Raw genomic sequence first — 19,382 nt, 5'->3', positions numbered from 1 at the left:
TCGCGTCCCGCCGTAGCGCGGCGGAGCGTTCTGGTTGCTATGGGAACCCGGGCAGGAGCGTCGCTCCGGAAGTGCGATCTGCGTCGCTCGGCCAATGGGGATGACCAGGCCTGCGACGCCAAGTCTCGCGAGATCGCGCGGGGCACCTCGCGCCCATGGCCCTCCCATAATCCCGCGCGGGGGCCCGGCCTCTTCCTTTTCCGCCATCTTGCTGCACCGGTGAGTGGGGGGTGCGGTGAGGTCCCGCCTGCTATCCGCCGCCTCCCGGCCCCATCCGCCTCCCGCCGCCGCCTCTGCGCGCGTCGCCGGGGCCGTGAGGGTGCGCTCGACCGGCCCGGCCCGTTTTGAGCCGCCGGCGTCTCCCCTGGCGCTCTCTGGAGCCTCCGGAGTGGAGGCCGGGGGGTAGCACCCTCCTGCCTGTGGCTCCGCTCTCCGCGGAGATGCGGGGCGGGAGCCGAAGGCGGGCGCTGGCACGGCAGCCGGGCCCGGGCCGGTGCGGTGGGAGGCTGGGCTGGGCAGGGCTCGGGGGAGCCGGGCCGCGGAGTCTCCGGACTTCAGGGAGTGAGGATCGTGCGGCCGAGGCCCGGGAGGAGGTAGCGGAGGGCTCGGGGAGCGGGCGGTGGGCTGGGCCCTGGGCGAGGAGGCGGCCCTCGGGACGGAGGGGCTGCGCTCCCCCGGTGGGCAGGAATTAGCCAGGCCTGCTCACCTGGGCGTCCCTGGCTTAGTGGTAAAAGCCATCGTGTGCTGCAGGACCTGGCCAGCTCGGCAGTGGCCCGGGTCAGGAGATCTCCCTGTCCAGGCCCGGCAGTGCACTGCCTCTGTTAGTAAGTGGGGTGATGGTACCGAGTGTTGTCATACCTCGGCGTACTTGGGGGGCTCTTGTCTTTATCATTGGGACGCAAGAGCGGATGCCCAGTTTCCTTTTCAGAGTGCTGCGTTGCACTTGCATCCCGCAGTTTTTTTGCAGATAAGCAAGCCGACCAGTGTCGGTTATACTTGATGCCAACTATGACCTAGATTTTGAACAGGGCCAATACTGCATAGTTAGGTTTTAAAGTTCAAAAAGATTCACCTGGGAAAGATGTCACACTAGTGAAATGTTGTCTAGATTGTCGTTTTAAAATCTTTGTGTATGCATGTTGATAAAAAGCCAAGTTTAAGTAAGCGTGTCAGACTTCCTAACCTGCCATGATAGTTGTGAATCTGCTTGAGCATACCTGAGTATGTAATTTGATCTGCTTTTTAGCCGGAGAATGCTTTTTAAGGTTTAATGTAACTTTCTGTCAGTCTTTCATCTTTTAGCTCTGAAATTAGCCTTAAAAAAGCGTGCTGCTCAGTATTTTTGTGCTGAAAAGCTGGTGTACGTAACTGCTTCTGCTCTTCCTTGCAGGCACCATGGTGCGCATGAATGTTCTAGCCGATGCTCTCAAAAGCATCAACAATGCAGAGAAACGTGGGAAACGCCAAGTTCTCATTAGGCCGTGCTCCAAAGTAATCGTCCGGTTTTTAACTGTGATGATGAAGCACGGTAAGTCTAGAGTGCACAGCACTGATGTTTTTTCTCATTCATGGTTTCTGTGGCTGCTTTTGTCTTCAGGTGCTTTGCGACTAAAAGTAAATCATGATGTTTGAACTGGTTTTGTATGACACCGTTAATTGAGTTGTATTAATGTAGCTAAGTATTGTGTATTTGATTTGTCTGCTAATCTTTTGTAGGTTACATCGGTGAATTTGAGATAATTGATGATCACAGAGCTGGGAAGATTGTTGTCAATCTCACAGGCAGACTCAACAAGGTAGGATTCCTCTTCCTGAATTCTGTTCTCTAGGAAAATATTTACATGAGGCTTTTTTTTTTCTGTTTGTCTGCTCTGGTTCTGAAAGAACTACTTGTAAAGAAGGTGGCATTTATTGCATCCATGTAAATGAGAATAATACGGGTATTATCAGTGTTTATCAAATGCTTATTAATTTTTCCAGATTCATAATGGTATGGTTGACTAATTACATTTCTTTTAAACTCTGAATTTGTAAGACATTCTCTATGGGAAGTCTGCTTGCAAGTGCTGTGTGTTTCTGTGTAAAGGCTTTTGGGCTACCTAGTGATTTCTCAGTTTCTTTGATGTTTAAGCTATCTAGAAGATTAGTCTTAAGAGATGGAAACTGAGTTGCTTTCCACTTGATGTTTAATACCTGTAAATGTTGAGAAGGCAAGCCTTTCTCCTGCTGCTAGATGGGCTTTGCTGGCAGTTAAGGGAAAGCTGAATGTTAATTGGTACTTTTTAAGTTCCTGGGGCATATGAAGTATTTGTGTCTGTTTTGGACATTATTTAAATACTTTTGTCTCACAATACTGAGCTGTGTAGTTCTGTGATGACTTGCTGTGGATCATTGTTTCCAGTTAAGCTATTCAAGTGAGAGGTGGCTCTTCAGTAAAGAAATTAAAAAATTACTTGGCCAAAATATGTTGGGGGTTATTTCCACAATGAACAAATATTGCAGCTGAAAAGTGCTTGAGTGTAGTAGGCAGAGAATTCTAACACTACCCAAATTACTAATGTTACATATCTGTAATAAAAATACTCTGTTAGGTTTGAGTATAGTGTTCCTTGAACTCTTCCGGGATGATTTTGTTACAGATCTTTTGGGGTGCAGCTGGATATTATGTTTCTCTCAATAGTTGCAATAAGGGAATAGTTGTTTGGTTCAGAAAAATGTCCATCAGTGCAGGAAGGTGTGCTGTTTTGCTCTTGGATATTTATTAAGATAATTGGGAGCCAATGAGGTAACTGGGGGTGGTAGTAGTGGTCGTGGTCAGTACGTAATACAATGAACTTAAAAAACTTCGATAACTTTTATGCATGTTAATTTTTCCCTGTTTAAAATCTACAGGGTTTTTTTGCTAACTATATCTGATGATTAGAAGTAGAATATCCCTGAGTAATTGCAGGATTTTTGATGATATAGGATGCTTAATAATCTCCAGTGGTTTATAGTATACTGTTGTGCTCTCCCAGGTCTAGCCATTAATTTGTTTGTTTAGCTTCAGCAGCAGTTCAAGTGAGGGGGAGTAGGCAAGGCTGAGGAAGTAACAGCTGAATAGCTGGATGAGAGTCTCGGCTTACCTGAGAGGAGGCTCTGTTTCGTATTATGGGTAATGGAGTGTGCTTCTTGGTACTCTAATCTTTTGCTGCCAAAAATATTTTAATTGCAGTTGTTAAATTTCTTCATCCAGTGAATTAGAATGACCAATGTGCAAATCCAGTTTATAAAGTTCATCAGTTTGTAATGGAATTCTGTTTTATAGTGTGGTGTAATCAGTCCCAGATTTGATGTTCAGCTGAAGGATTTGGAAAAGTGGCAGAACAACCTACTGCCTTCACGTCAGTTTGGGTAAGTATGGAGAAGAGTTAAATCTGCATTGCATGTAAAAATACGGGGGTTTTTATTATGCTTTCATACTGCCTGAGATAACTTGCCTGACACCTTTCGTCTCTGATCAGTCTGGAGGTGGATACCAGTCTAAAAATGCATCTTCCATATAAATGCTCTTTTTAACCAGTTTCAAAAGGGTACTGCTGAGCAAGGACTTATTTTTCTCGGCTTTGAATCCTGGTTTCACCATTTCTATCTATGGTTTTCTGGGAGAATAGGACTTTTTCTTTTACTTGTTCTAATTTTATTAATGTCCATTTATAGATGGGGAGGAGTCATGTAGGTTACCAGGTCACTGGGATTACGTTGTACTACTTTAATTTAAACTTCCTGATTGTGTGTAAGTTGTTTAGATATTAAATGATGAGAGACTAGGAGCCTCTGTTTATCAAACCTCCACACCACAGAAAATCTTACTATTATGCAGTATGTTTTTCCTTCCCAAAACTCACTGAGTCAGGAGTAATAAATCTCAGTGCTCAAGGATGACAGAGCTAGAAGAGCCTTCAAGGGCTCAGCCAGTCTGTCCCATCAAAGGCAGGATGAACAGTTCCTTGTCATTTCTGTTCTTAAAGCTCCAGTGATAAGCTGCTTGCTTTAGCTACACTTACATAGCTTACTAGAGTGTGTTGTCATAGCAAGATTTTTAAGAGTATTTATAGAGTGGTGGGACGAGGTTTCAGACACGAAGCTGTGTGGATGAAGTATGCTGATAATCCAAACATTGGCATTAGCAATGACTAAGGCTGCTTCAGTTGTCAGTCTGGATCCAGATACTCATCTGCATTGGTGCACAGTGTTCAAAACACTGGGAGGCAGAGCGCTCGGAGGTGAGGAGCTGTCTGGCACCATGGCAACTCTACCTGCTCTGAAGAAAAATGTCTGCTTAAAATAGACACAGACTTTGGCTAGATAGAGTCGCTACTGCTACAACAGCTGAACTGACTTTACAGTGGGAATGTGACAGAAAACTTCTTGCTGAGACTTATGCAAATGTTCATAGAACAGAAGTCCGTAAATGCCCTTTGTGTGCTGCAGAGCTGTACTCGTGAAAGGAGTTTCTTTTTAATTGCCTGATAACCTGATCTTAGTTCTGTTAAGCCTGTTCTTACAGAAACCGATTTTACTGTTGTAATGCAGAAAAGTTAGTGCTGTCAACTCTGCATGGGCATAGAACAAAACAAGAAACCGAACATCTGTTCTTTCATTAACAGGTACATTGTACTGACAACCTCGGCTGGCATCATGGACCATGAGGAGGCTAGGCGAAAACACACAGGAGGCAAAATCCTGGGATTCTTTTTCTAAAACTTGTAAAAAAAGAGGATACTAATAAATTGTTCAAATGGACTCTGGTGTTTCCAGTCAGTATTTTAATGGCATCTAACACTGCCTGTGATAGTGCTTGTCACAGACAGCTCTTTGGTAGTGCTTAAATTCCACCTTTACTGCAGATGACGTTCAGGTTCCACACCATCCCTGGTCACAACTTCTATTTCTGTTAACAATATAACGTACTTTCAAGAATTACCACTTGACTGACAGTTACAGGTCACTATACAGAATAGCTTCAGCAGGGAAACTAATGTAAAGTACATATTCAGGTGGCATGTGGTGGGATCCACCTCTTGGGTGTTAGATACGTGTGTCTCCATAGTTGCGTATATGTGACTACTTAGCTAAGTAATAGAAGATGCCTTGCTAGAAGTTATTTCGTCTTTATAGTTTAAAAAGTTACGAGGTACAGGATTGTGGAATAACTAACATGGTTGACATTTGATTTCAGATCACAAACTTGTTCCACCCCTTACAGTGTAAGGAGTAACTGAGGTAGAGAGGTGAATAAATATTTTCCATCAAATTTCTAGTTTAAAAGTCCTTTAAAACATCAGGTTTGGGTAGGGTGGTTGCTGTGCAGCTGCTTTGCATGTTGCCACAAAGACTTAACTGTTTAGCATTCTTTTAAGTTACTTTTTGAAGCGAGGAAATAGGAATACCTGAACCTACAGGTAGTGAATGTTCAGTATTGAATGAGTTGTTGGTCTTTGTTTCAGGCATCTGATGCATGACTGCATAATGTGCTTGATGATACAGAAAACCCAACAGATGTCTTTCAAAGCAGTGCACAGAGCAGGTGACTATAGCTGAAGAGCTACTTCGAGGTGGCAGAGAACAGGAAGAAGCAAGCTTCTGGGCTGACTGCACTGTCCGTTAACAGCAGCTGGAAATACCTTGCCTCATTTCGCTTTGTTTGGAGCCTTTATTAGGAAGGTGCCTATTGAAATGTGGCAGGCCTGGTTCAACATGCTTTAAAACAGCTGTTGAATTTGCGGTTCTCGTGATACGAACAGTTGGAAACGCTTTTCCTCCTTGGTGATACATCCTGGTGCCTGGTATGTATGGTTGCTTGAGTTGGAAGTGGTGTGCCCTGAAGGTGATACTTCGTCACAATGCTTTTCAGAGAGCCTTGGGATGGAAGTGACTGTCTTCAGGCACAAAGCCTTTAAACTCTATAGTTCATGACTACGTAACCTGTTTCATTTCGGTCTGTTACTTTTTATGGAGAAAAGGAGACATGGTGCTAAGCAAACAGGTCTTAACTCTCTGCAGAGGCAGCACAGTCTCGCCTAATGAGTGGCTCTTCTCTGAGTTACAAGGAGTGAGCAGCAGAGCTGTGAGTGCCTGCAGTACGGCCTTGGTGGAGTACACCAGTGTCCCGTAACAGAGACTTCCAGCTTGACTGAGAAGAGCAGGGGAATAATAAAAAAGGCTAGTTTACCTGTTTTATCTCGGTCTCGTGCAGGTTAAGGTCACAAAGATGCAGATGGCATCAAAACATTCAGATGTGACCGGTATGGTTTTTGGTTTGATTTGAAACAAATTTGCTTAGCTGAAGATAACGATCTGTACACTGAATTACAAAGAGGAGTTACGAAGTCAAAAGAAGTCTGTCTTGACCCCTTTTTTTCATTGTCAAATCAAGCTATTGTGGTTTTTTCTATCCTAAATGGAGATAATTCTGCAGTTCTAAGCACTGATACACACATGAGCTTTCATAGTTCTTGCTCAGAGTAACCCTGAAGATCATACCGAGATTCCACTGTTCCTTTTTATAAAATCTTGATTTTTATCAGTCCAGAATAGAACACAGTCAGTGACACTTGAAGGCTTCCTTTAGATACACTTACTATGGCTTCAAGTTCCCTGCTAGTTTGACATTCATGTTTTAAACCAATTTTATACAGGACACACAGGGTTTTTCCGAACCAGCTTACAGTGTACGTCCGTTAACTACCACAGAGGCTTCTGAAGTAAGAGTATTTCTGATATTTTCAGTTGATGGACCAGTTGGGAATAGACTCTGTTAATTTATTTCACAAGCCAGCCTGACAACTTTTGTGGAATTATTAAATGGAAATTAGAGCTCCAGCGTAAAAAGAATGAGTTTGAGAGAAGCACGCAGCAGCAGATGGACCTTTGCTGTGGTATATCTAACAAATGTAACTGCACGCTGGCTTACCCCGTGTGGGAGCTGATGTAGCTGATCCGAGTTCAGAGGATGACCTCTGAGCTTGCACCTTGCTGATGAGAGCTTTACTCCTGGGTGACCGTGGCTGGCTGAGATCCAGGGAACTTCTGACACGAGGCTCGGGAGCTGACACGCGGGATTATGACATGCCCTGCAATGCAACTGCTTTAAACGGGGTTGCACAAATTCTTATTTTCAGACGTGCTTAAAATCTGAAAGTGGTATTTTTTTAAGCCTCAGTGATGTTTTCTGAGCTGAAGGTATGTGCTGTGGGAAAGCAGTGTTTGTAGGTAAAAGTTAACAATTGTGGGGTAATAAAAGGATTAACAGGGAGAGGTGAGGTGGAAAAGGCTCAGTACAGGTTGCAGCTGGCAATCAAGGCACAGTGTGTTTAGAGAAGGTGTTTGGTACCTGTGGAGCAGAGGGGGACGTTCATGACGAGGGAGTCCCCTATGGGACAGAGGCAGTTGACCTTCATGTGGGGAAAACTGGGAGGGTGACACCTGAGGAAAGCGTCTGTGCTGCAAACCCGTGACTCACCAAGCTTTACTCTGGTGCCACCCTGGACACCTGTAGTCTGATGAACCTGGAAGGGCTTGTGTCACCTCCGTACCCGTCTGGATGGGGAGAGAAGTCTTGGCCTTTTGGCTGGAGATCTGCTTCTACTGGCTAAGCCAAATTGAACACCCACGTCCGTGTGAGCGTGGCCGCTTGCCCGGCTGTTGTGCCCTGGAGAGGCATCATATCATGGTACGGATAGCATCTGGTGATGCTGCGCTGCCTATTGTCTCTTCTTACATGCACAGCTGATCACGAGAAGGTAAGTGTCAGTGGTCCTAGACACAGGTGGTAAAACGGAGTCAGAATTTAAAATTTGAGTCGTGAAAATTACTTACTAAGTCGGAAGTAGTTGGGAGAGGGTTGGTGACCCATCTGAGGGTACAGCCTGGTCTCACTTCTGCTGTCAGACATAAGATCAGCGTTTCCAGATGCGCGTTGCCATTGCTCCTTATGCCGTTGTTTAATAGCAGGAGAGAAGGTGTTCAAACAGCCTGCCGTACATTAAGAGAAATACCTATTTATTATTGCAGTGGGAAGGTGTCAACAGATGGCAGCATCCGACTTTGAATGGCCGGAGCCTGAGGCGATCTGTGGGAGAGGTGTCCCAAGAGGGCTTTGGCACTGCTGCTGTGTTCCCTGCTCCCTCTGCAGAGCGAAATATCCTCACTGCTCCTGTGCTCTTGTCCACAAGTCCATCATTTTTTCTGTCTTTGATGCAACAGAGCCTGATTTGAGATAATATAGGACGTGAGAATAAGTGTGGATTTTCAAAATACAGCAACAGGGTAAAAAGCCTGGTGTGCGAGAGTGGCTTCACTGGAAATGCACTTTCTCCTCCTCATCCTTTTCTTTGTTTTCTGCCACAGGTAACTCAGGCAGGTCCCTTCTCCAGAACGGAGCCTGTGGTTTCTTTCTCAAACTCACGTGCCAATTACTTGCACCAGAAATGCAAGCCGTGATTAAACCTTGTTCTCCAGTGTCTGAGCAGTTATTTTAGCGACTCTCTCTCACCTGCTGGAGCCTAGGTCAAAGCCAGCAATGACAGACAAGGGGGTGTGTGGCGCTGCAGCAGGAAGCAGGGGAAGAAAATGGGTTGGAGTGTTGAGCCAGGCTTTAGAACTCGCCCCAGCAGATTCGGCACCGAGGAGTTACTTCACAGCAGTGAAAGAATGCGCAGGCACTCGTGGCTGGCGTGGGGGCCCTGATGCGGGTGCAGGAACAGGGAGCACGGTGATGGTGATGAGCATGTCAAGATGTGCAGGTGAGGCTGATGGTAGAGGGTAGGAGACGTTTATTTTTGAAGGATCTGGGACTGCCAAAGCTATTATTGTGGGGTTTTTAATTAAAATTACATGCTCGCAAATGACAAGATTTTTTTGTGTTTTGTCTAATGCTATTTAGCTAATTTAGATTTAAGACAAGACTACTTATTGTTCAGTGTCTTACTGCCAATTAATGTAAATATCAGGCTCTGAGTGAGTATCTGGGTGGACTTAACCGCAGTTTAGCCCAGAGAACTATTCTAGTAGAGCCAAGGAGTTTCAGAAGCTGGTGGCCTCTCTTCTCACTCATGCCTCTGATGCTTTCTGTGCTCAAGTGCTGCCATTTTACTCATGCAGTTCTGTTTTAAAAGAGAATTATATATTTTTCCTCTCAATTCTCCTGCTGTTCACCATCTCTTTGCTCTGGTACATTGTATTTTGACTAGCAGCTCATGACCTCGTTTTGTTTACAAATATCTTTACAAAGAGAGAAGTGCTGACATAGCAAGTGACAAGAATAACTGGGTAAACTTTATTGCTTGATATGCAAAGGTGCATCTTCTGCTGGGAAAAAATCCTAAATTCCATTGACCTTCTCCTGTTCTTCTCAGACAAAGTGAATGAGGATGTCTGAAGACATTAAACTTTCCAGTTAAAATTGATCCAGTCTGGTTTACTATGTGAGATATGTAAGAATAATCTTATAAAAAGACTAGAAACAGCAGAGAACACATAAAAAGAAATATTGTGGTTCTGCTGTAGGTAATGAGAGTTTTGACCTTGACTAGGACAACTCTTAATGTAAGAGGTGGTCCTGGTATCCACCGTTACCTAGTGGTTGCCCATGGTTTCTCCTGGCATTCTTGATCCACCTGCACTGGGTTTAGCAGCGACCAAGTGATTCCTACTCAGTGTGTGGCTGCTAACTTCAACCTATATATATAGGGAGCAGAAATGAAAATCTGTACTATTGGGGCGCTGTGACGCACAGCGTGCATCGCATTGCGGGGGGAGCGTGGGCACTGCCAAGCAGAGGGGGCAGCCACTGGGAGTTTAACCATCTCCAAAAGGGTTACAACTCCACCAGGACAGGCTGTACTGACTGCATCTTTTCTCACGCAGTACCCAGAACAAAAAGATGGGCAGATATTTGATTAACAACTAAATTACAACCTGGTAAAATATGGTACTTGTGATATGACAGTATTTTAGTCACACTCTTTCTGTGTAACACGGGTTTCAGCTGTGTGCTGATGCTTCGGCGTACTGAGTCTCGTTGGCCTGCTAGATTGCCTTAAGCAGAGAAATGGGTGTCCTTAATCACCTGATGTGTGCTGCAGCTGGAGTTTCACTGGCTGAAGGCTGGGGAAGGAAAACTGCAGGCTAAAAAATATATGCAAAGTAAAAGTGGGGAAAATAGTACTTGTGTCACTAAGACAATTGTTCCACCTTCTAAAATCTGAGTTGGAAAGTAAGTCCATCAGAGAGTTATCTTCCCTGACCTTGGTATAAGAAAGCCCCAGACCTCGTTCCCGTTGCATTTCATCCCGTTTAGTTCTTTCTGGGTGCAAGGGAGCAAACAGGAAGAGGAGGGCACGCTAGCGGTGAGGCTGCCTTTGCAAGCGGAGCAAAGCGAGGACGAGTACTCCCAGCAAGCAACGAGCAAATTCAAACCCCTTTTGCGAAATCTCTGATGAGCTGGTGACGAGCCTCAGTCTAACAAGGTAATCAAATTCATCTCTGCTTTCTTCCATAGACTAAATGTAGCTGACTGTGACAACTGCGTTACCTGCCCGATGACCCTGTTCCCCGTCCTTCATATGCCAGTTGTGACACTCAGCTGTTCAAGCAAAACCCCTGGGGGTGTGTATTTTGTTCCTGGGTTGGTGTCAGGGCAGTAGTCATTGCGCAGCTGTAGTTGGTCAAATTTTAGTGCCATGCAACAGCATAATGCAGCAGGACGCTTGAGATCAGCCAGCTGAAAACATCCAGCAACCACCACTTACACTTTTTATAGTGACATAAAACATTGTTAAAGTGGATGCTGAATGGCCTATAAAAGCAGGTGGGTCAGGTGCATATTTTAATGAAACGGGTAGCTTGTTTTACCTGTTCTGGGCTGTAATTTTCCTGTTTGTCAGGACACCCCATCTCATCAGTCTCGTGACTGAGTTGAGAATAGTGATGCTGTTGGTGCAATTGTGCTGGTGGGATGGACGTGGGCCTTTACTTTGGGATTAAAAGGGCAGGATTCAAGTTCCAAGTTTAGTTTAGTTACATTTTATTGAGCATTTTATCTGCTAGCGCTGTGTGTGCATTCCTGTGGTATTGTCTGCTTTTGGACAGGATGCCCTAGCAGGGTACATGACTCACCCCAAACTTTCTGTCTGCCACGGAGGTGCTTTTCTTCACAGTTTGGGGGTAGTGGTGTTGTGTGAGGGCAAGCCATGGAAATGGAGAGCGTTACTGCTACTCAATAATCCATTGCCGTTCCCCCTTGGGTCTTCATTGTCTATAACCAGGAGTTGATTTGTTTCATATTTCATTCACTTTATTTATTGTTCCCACTCTGTAAACTCATCATGCTACCCATTCTACAGAAAACCGTTTTTCCAGAAGCTTGCAATCCCCTGCCTGTGATCTCTAGGTGTCTCTCTTGCCCCAGTATAAGTAAATATGAAAAGGCAGGAGTAGCAAAACACTTGGTATGTGATCTTGGATAGAAACGTGTACGTGCAACACCCCTCCGCCTTCACCTCCCCAGCTAGATTAGAGTGGGATTTGCCCCTTCTGTTGTGGGGAAGAAACGTGGCATAACCATTCTTGTTGTCTTCCACTGATGCAAGTAAATTGTGCTTTCAGCTGGACCAGGCTGTAAGCAGGAAGGAGCAAGGATTATATCTGGGAGCAGGAGGAGAAAAGCAGGTGACGAGTGAGGTTAAAAGAAAAGCTGCTGCTGAAACCCACCTCTGGGGTACTTTCTCAGTCTCATTAGCTCTACGGATGGAGCCTAATTGGTGTTTGGTCCACTGTTTTGTGCAGTTTTAAAAAGCTAAGTCCAGGAACATCAATGAGAAATTCAGGCTTTTAGTATCTTTACAAATCAGGCCTTTAACCATAAGAATGAAAAAAGTCAGGGGGAAAATGAAAGGATTTTTTTTTTCCTTTTCTCCCTACACCTCTGCAATTCACATGGCTGCTTGTCTCCTCACTTGCAACAACATGCCCAGCTGTATTCTTGCATAACAGGATCCTTGACATATAATCCACAGGTCTGCGTGGGCTGGTAATTAGCGCTGGCCCTCGTTCAGTCCTTGGGATTCATTCCTTAGGGCAGCAACATTAGCCCCTCAGTTAAGTGAGCATCTGCGCTCCTCAGATTTGAAACCATTTTTACCTCACTCGGGCAGGCTGTGGGTCCCGGAGCCGACTGCACGCGTTGCTTGTGTTTGTGTGCAGACCTGTGTCTGCTGTGGTGCGGATGGGCAGGTGGATCTGTCCCTCTTGGGCAGAAGTCAAAGCCTTGCTTGTTTTCCATGGCTGGTGGAGGATTTCTGACTTGGTTCTATTTTCAGTTTAACATGAAAAATAATTATAGTTCAGCCCAGGTAGCGGGAGTTTCTGAGTTTGGTCTGCTGCCTTGCTTACTGTGTTTATGAAGCATCGTCGGGTGAAAGATGAGATGTGCGTGGCAGGACCTCTAAATTCATCTGCTACCTGCCAGGCAGACATTTGCTCTGGAAAGGAAGCAAAAATCAGGAGACTATTTTTAGCTCTGAAATACTTTTCTTGAATGACATTCAGTCCTCGCCAGCCTTTGATGAGCAGGGAAATAATCCCTCAAGGGAAACCGAAGGTGCCTGGATGCAGGCTCGGCTGCTGGCAGCTCCCGGTGTGGCCATGGGAGCGCTGGGGCAGCTCCTGGTGCAGCAGCCGCCCAGAGACATCACCTAACGGCAGGCACCGGGCGAGAGTGAAACGCACGTGGGGTGGCAGGGCTCTGGAGTACTCTGAGCCCATTTTCCCGATAGAGACCCAGTCCTATGGTGCAGGGCATGGGGCTGAAAACCACGAGCCCATTGCACATCAAGAGTCAGCCCTGTTCCCTTGCCCGGGTGGGAGAACCCATCTTGCACATGGGCAAAATATCAACCTAGTGCTGGCGGGTGGCGGCTCCAGAAATAGGAAGATACAACGATAGCAGGTAACACTCCCTGATAGCCGAAATAAAAAGAATTAAACTGTACAAAAGTGTGCTTTAATTGCTAACTCTCTCCTGTCTGCTTAAATCACTAGAAATAAAGGTCTCCTCCTTAGTGATGAGCAGTTCCAGGCAGAACAGACGTGATGGGGGAAACATGTTTGGAATAAATACTGATGTGAATGACACTTATTAGCTACAGTGTGGCATATTTATTTCTCTGTAGTTAGCATAATAGCACAGCTTGAAATGAGGAGGGTTCTTTACTTGCGTCTGTGTGTGCGTGCGTAAAAATAACAATGGATTGTTACGGGCAGAATGCAGATGATTTTCCTGTCTCTGCAATTAGCGCCGATGTTTGGATGGCATCATTTGTTGTGGGAGATGAGCGAGTGGCCTAAGCATGGCTGTGCTTTGAGAAAACCTTCCTTTCCTTGTGTCAAATGGGAGACAACTGAGACAATGGCACAAGAGGCCGGCTCTTCTCCCCTGTCTCTGTGCCAGAGAGCTGCCTGCCCGTGGCAGCTCTGCTCTGCTTTTTGGGTGCTGCAGAGCTCCTGCGAGGGCGAGATGCCCCTCGCCAGTCCCCCTGGGACTCTTGGCAGCCTGGCTGCAGCCAACAGTCTTAACTTGAGCTGTGGCTGAAGCAGGAGGGGGAGTGGAAACAGCCCAGTTATCTCACAGGAATTTAATTGCAGACGTGTGGGTGGCCTGGTGAAAGCTTTATTGTCTTCTGAGGAGTTGGGTGCTCCAGGTGGAGACTGGTGATGGAGTTAAGGTTGGTTGCTTGAATGTACAGGTTACCTGCCTTTCTGCTGATATGAGCCTGCTCATCTTATTCTTGTCTTGGTTTTCTATGCTTGTGCTTTGGATGCTTTCAGGTGCCCCCCATCCCTGGCGCTCTTAGCTGGGAGCAGTGTTGGAGGCTGTGCAGGAAGGTGTTTGGTGCTCGCTTGCCTAGAGCCTGCTCGGTCCTGCCAGTTTCATTGGGGTCTGGCAGTCCCACTGCTGCCTTGCCCCTTCTCATGTCATGGGGGTTTCTCACCCTTCGAGAGCGAGAGCCTGCAGGAATTTTAAAAGCGTTGACCAGTTCAGTGAGGGCTTCTCACTATAGTTGCCATTTCTTCCCCAAGTTTCTGGAGCGAGGCGAGGAAAGCTTTGCTAAGGGTCTGTGCGCTGGGCAGATGCCGGCCGGCAGCCAGCGTGGGGCGAAGGGCTCCCTTGCACCAGCTTCTGGATAAATCTCTTAGCACTTCAGCAGTTCAGTGGGCATCCTCTTACTACTGTTGCAAAATAACATCTGAAAGATTTCTCATCTCTTCTGCATATGTTTTAATGTAAGAACATGTGGAAATGGACAATGTTGAACCTTTACTGTCCTGTTTAGGATTTGCATGAAACTTGCTGGTGGATTGCAGAGCTGCTTGGGGAAGGGAAGACAATGGGGTGGACAGACAAAGGGACTGTCTGAGTTCTGTTTCCTATGAAAAATCATGAGGCATTTCAAATGAGAGGAGCCAAGAACTTCTCAGGTTGGCTGTGAACGCTGAGTACTGTCTCAGGAGCTGTCTTGGAAGCCTTTCTGTTATGGGGAATAATTATACTGTGGCAAAAGTATTTCCTTGCCAGGTATTTGCCTGCCTTATTTGTACTGTACTCTTCCATTGCTGAAATGTAAGATGAAAAACCTTAAGACATATGCCTGGGAGTAACAAACTTTCCATTCTTTCTAAGTTTGCTTGATTGAGTGCTTGGTTTAGAAATACCATAAAAGTGCCAGGCCATAGCTTGAAATATCTCATTACCAGGTGTCAGGCTGCTTATAACTTTCACTCGGGGATTGTTGAGATTTTTTTTTTTCCTGTTAGTCTTCTAATGAAAATGCCAAAGGGGGGAAAACTATTACAAAAAATAAAAAATGCTGCTTTGATTGAAAATAAAAATGCTGAGCCAGCAGTGGCTTTCAGTAGTGCTTGCTCTATTGCATGGTTCTGACAATATATTATATCCCAAGCCTGTGGGATGTTGTATGGTGTGAGGGTCTTGTACAGACATGGACCTGCTGTTTTCAGCATGCTGGGAGGTGCTGCAGAGCTGAGAGATGAGCAGGTAGTTTATGTCAATAGAGGACCCGACAAGTAGGCAGGGAGGAAAAAACACAGGTGCTGAGGTTACACCACTGACTCGGCTGAAGTCAGACAAGTGTCCACCGTAGTGCAGAGGAAGCATGGACAGCTGAGGAGACAAGGACCTTGTTGGACCTTTTGTGGCTGATGGTGGTCTGTGGCAATGTGGAGATACTGTTTTAATGCTCTTGCCTTCCCTTACAGGGTTGTCTGCTCCTCTAGCTTTGGGCGCTAGCACAGTAAGTGACGCGACAGGGCTTATGGCATTGCCAGGCCCTGTGTAGTAGGTCTGTAGGACCAGTGAGGCCACTGTGGACCTGTGAAACATGGTTGAATAAGCAGCTGAGAACCGGTGGTCTGAAGCATGAGCAGACAGCAATGGCGCTGGGGAGGAAATGTGGGGAAGACTAATGCAGAGTGCTGCCGGGGAGGCTGGGGAGCGCATATCTCCTCTCCCTGAAAGGAGGGGGAAAGGTGCTTTTCTGGACACCTTAGTCATGGTTGGAGGTTCATATGGCATCTTCGGGAGTCTCCTGTCACGGAGAAGATGATGCTGTAGAAGGAGAGTCTTGGCCAGCCCCAGCCTGTACCAACTTAAATGGCATCAGGATCTGTCTTCAGTCCTGGACCGCTACCCTGCTGCCTGGGCATCTCCCAGCGCTCGCAGCAGAAGTAATGGTTTGAGGATCTCCATGACACGCTGTAGAATGCACTGTCAAGGATGGAGGTGTCACAGCTTGTGCACCAGCACCTGAATGTGCTGGCGGCTGGGAAGCCTGAGATCCTGTTGCTGCCTCTTGGTGAACCGTGCCCTGGCACAGAAAGGTCTCTGCTGCCAGGGGCATGCAGACAGAGGTGCTCAGATCCACTGCGGTACCACTGAGGGAGGTCATTGTGCCCCAGAGCAGCCTGCATTTGTGGGATGTTTTTGTGGTTCTCTCCTGGGTTCAACTGATCACTTTTGGGGGCCTCCCAGAGGCTGCAGTCCTTCCTTACAGCAATGCTGGCACTTACCACAGCAGGGAAAGGGAAACTTGGAGACGTGGCAACCAATTTGCAAATAATAAAACACTTAAAGCTATACGAAAAGCATCTTGCATGGAAAATCAGACAGGGCAGGAAAAACAGCACTTACCATCAACATAAAGCAGCTGAAATCTCTTTCTTAGAGATAATCATCTCTGACTCCAGCAGTTAAAATAAAGGACAAAAGCTGGAAGAAGCCAGAAAGCATGGTCGTGGGAGTGAATCTTGGTGAAATGAAAATTAAAAACACAATGAAAGGCATAGAGTTGCCTTAAGTAAAAACAGAGCCGTCTGCCTAGAACAACAACTGAGATTATATGGGAAGCACATGGGGGTGTGGGGAACCAGGCTGAGCGTGGGGCTGCAGCGGGGCTGGTGCTGTGCCAGCACTCAGCTGTGAAGGAAGCAGGGGGAAGGAGCCTCTGCCTAGACTTGAGAAAGATCCAGATTTCAGGTGTTCCTTGCAGTCTAGGAGACATTCAAGTCCTTGCTTTTAGCACCCAATCTGAAGGATAAAGTAATTTATGGTCTGTCTGGAGGATAATGGCTGATCCTGGCCAGTGCCCGCTCCTGCCTGGTGAGGCTCACCCCCAAACTGCTGACCTTTAATGGACAGTATGTGCTGAACCGGCCTTCCTCAGTGAATCTCGCTGAAGCTCACATTTAAAGGTCTGTGCAAGTCAGTCCTCATCCAAAGCTCGAACAATTGAAGGGAAGATTTCCACTGGCACACATCCAAACCCCACCAGGCTGTGACGGCTCAGAGAGGCAGTGCTGTCAGATGAACCGAATTGGGAGCGGCCTGTGGAGTTCATTATTGTCCCGGCTATTAGGGAGCACCGTCTCATGCAGATCAGAGCCACAGAACTGGGCTCTAAACGTTGTTTCCCACTTCAGGTTCTAAACAGTCATTTGGACACCTTCATTTAAAAATAGGTATCAGTTTTTAAGCACTACAGGAGGCGCACAGCCTTTTATCAAAGGATGCCAATGTATGGTGTGAATACCTATGTCTTGTGACTATTTTCAGGCTGACCTTGATGGATTTGTTACGCTAAGTGTCATAAAAATCGAACTGCTCGATAAACTATCTGCTATTTCTCACGATACCGAGAAGCACCTGGGGCACTTTTGCTCCTGGTAGACAATGACACACAGCGGCTTATGCAACTTTCCTGCTCTGCTGGTGGCTGCTCTTTTCCAGAACTGGCATGGTATTTTTAGATGCAAAGGAGAAGTGTCTCCTAACTATATGCTAATCCCATTTTTAAAGCTTCAGCCGATATTAAAATGATTCAACCGTTGCCTGAATTCCCATACTTTTGTTTGCCTTCACAGCCTTTTGTATGCCGTGTGTAGCTTTTCATATGACTGTGCCTATTTTCTACCAAAATCATGGTTTGGGAGCTGCTGTGCAACAAAGGATATTTTTATTCTTTTTGAAGATCTTTGGAGTTATCCTTGGCCCTGGCTATCTGAAATACAGACTCATGCCCATATATTCGCTCTGCAGGCAAAGAACAGAGGCAGGAATAGACTTTACAGCTCTGGTTCTCAAATTTTATTAGTCAAAGGGCTGCCTGACCTTCAAGAAAAAAAAATAAATCTTGGAACCATCATATCTGATGCTGCCACCCTGGTGTTCATTTATGGCCAAATAACTTCTTTATAAGATATCTTTTTTATTAGTTTTGCTTGCCCTTTTGTTTACTTGCTTGCCTGGGCGGGAATGCGCTCAGTAAATGTCTTTGTCTGTCTTCACGGGTCACTGTCTGGTGTCTCACACAGCACCCTCGGGTCTGTGCTGAATGCAGGTCTGCAGCCCTTGTGGCCTCTGCTCTGTCGCTCCGATGTGGTGTCTGCTAAGCTGAGGAAAACAGTCACTTTTCTGCAGACAGTGCGGTGAAATTACTCCTTTTCTTCGCACAAAGATGCCGCATACCCAGCCCAGCCCGTTGTCTGACAGTGAAGAAGAGTTCTCAAGTTCAGTCCATCACAGAATAAACTCACCATGCACTTACATGAATGAGGGACACAATGGGTGATTGCCGTAGCTTGTCCTGGTTTACTAGGCGCTGGCGAGGACCCTGGCTTGTAGCAGGGTCCTTGCTGGTGGGGTTCATTGGGAATGAAGGGGAGGAGATGGGAAGACCCAGCTGGGCTTCGCTGGTGTTTGTACAGCCGGGGTGCTGCTCACAGAGCTGATGAGGGCTGCCAGCTGGGGCAGGCGGGATCACCTCTCTGCAGAGGTAGGTGAGGTTTTCGGAATCCCCATGTAGGAACTGGTGCTTTCAAAGCCAGGCCTTTTGGTGGCAAAGCAATGCCTGGGTTTACTGTTCCCAAAGGCAAGGGCTGCTGCCCTCCTGCTGCAGAGGAAGTAGGCTGGGGGGCTCTGGGCCACCCTCCTGGGCATTTTGGGATCTCCCCCCTTGCCAAGCTGCTCTCCCAGTGCCCTGTCCTGGCCTGTGGCCTCAGAGCTGGGCCAGGTGCCTGTGTGCTTCCCTGAAGCGGGGGGAGGCTCTGCCCATCCCTCCCTCCCCTTTCAAAAGCCCTTGGCTTCGGTTTCCTGGAACGCCACGCCTGTGGGAAGGCAATGGCCTCCTGTGGTACTTGGGGCACAAGTGCCAGCAAGTGTCACAGTGATGCCCTATGCTCTTGTCACCCCGCTTCCAAGAGCAGCGCAATATCCCATTTCTCCCTCTTTCAGCTTGGCGATCATCGCCGGCCTCTGATTTTCAGGATCTTGTGTCTCCTGAAGGACGTTGGGCTGCTGACGTGGCTTGAGTGCTGGCCCACAGAGCACTTTAAAAGCCACAGGGCCGCCACCTGCACCAGCTCCTGGCGCATGGGGTCCTCCCCAGAGACGGGGCTGCTCTGGGGAGGGCAGCACTGCGGGGGAACGCTGCTGGGGATCCCTCCTTTCGCCAGAGCCCTGCCAGGCAGGGCTGTCGGCAGACGCGGCCCTGCTTCCCCACAAGCCGGGACCACCCCCCCGCGGCCGCCGGCCCTGCCCGAGCTGGTGCGGGCCCCCGGCTGCACCCGCCTTGGCCCTGCCCCTCCTGAGGGGCCGGGGAGGGCTGTCAGGAGGGCGGCGGCTGGGCTTTTCGACTGTCCCGAGTTCCTGTTGCTTTGCAGGTACTGAGTCTCCCCTTGTTTTACAGCTGCCTTCTCCAGACCAGTGGCCTCTCGGCCCCTCGTGTGTCCCTTCTCCTCAGCCATGAGGGCTGGTCTGGCCTGAAACT

At 47.2% G+C, this 19,382-nt stretch overlaps 1 protein-coding gene across 1 annotated transcript; it reads left to right on the top strand.

Moving 5' to 3' along the window:
• The first annotated feature begins 208 nt into the window (after positions 1-208).
• On the top strand, positions 209-4,785 carry RPS15A (ribosomal protein S15a). Its single transcript, XM_082490407.1, has 5 exons — positions 209-219; positions 1,391-1,528; positions 1,717-1,796; positions 3,308-3,393; positions 4,650-4,785. The coding sequence occupies exons 2-5, from the start codon at positions 1,396-1,398 to the stop codon at positions 4,741-4,743; spliced, it is 393 nt and encodes a 130-aa protein (XP_082346533.1). The 5' UTR covers positions 209-219; positions 1,391-1,395; the 3' UTR covers positions 4,744-4,785.
• The last annotated feature ends 14,597 nt before the right edge of the window (positions 4,786-19,382 follow it).

This window comes from Vanellus vanellus (genome assembly GCF_965231255.1).
Source record: "Vanellus vanellus genome assembly, chromosome: 14".
Taxonomy (NCBI): domain Eukaryota; kingdom Metazoa; phylum Chordata; class Aves; order Charadriiformes; family Charadriidae; genus Vanellus; species Vanellus vanellus.
The sequence above is the reverse complement of the archived record's forward strand: the minus strand, read 5'-3'. Positions and strand labels throughout refer to the sequence as shown.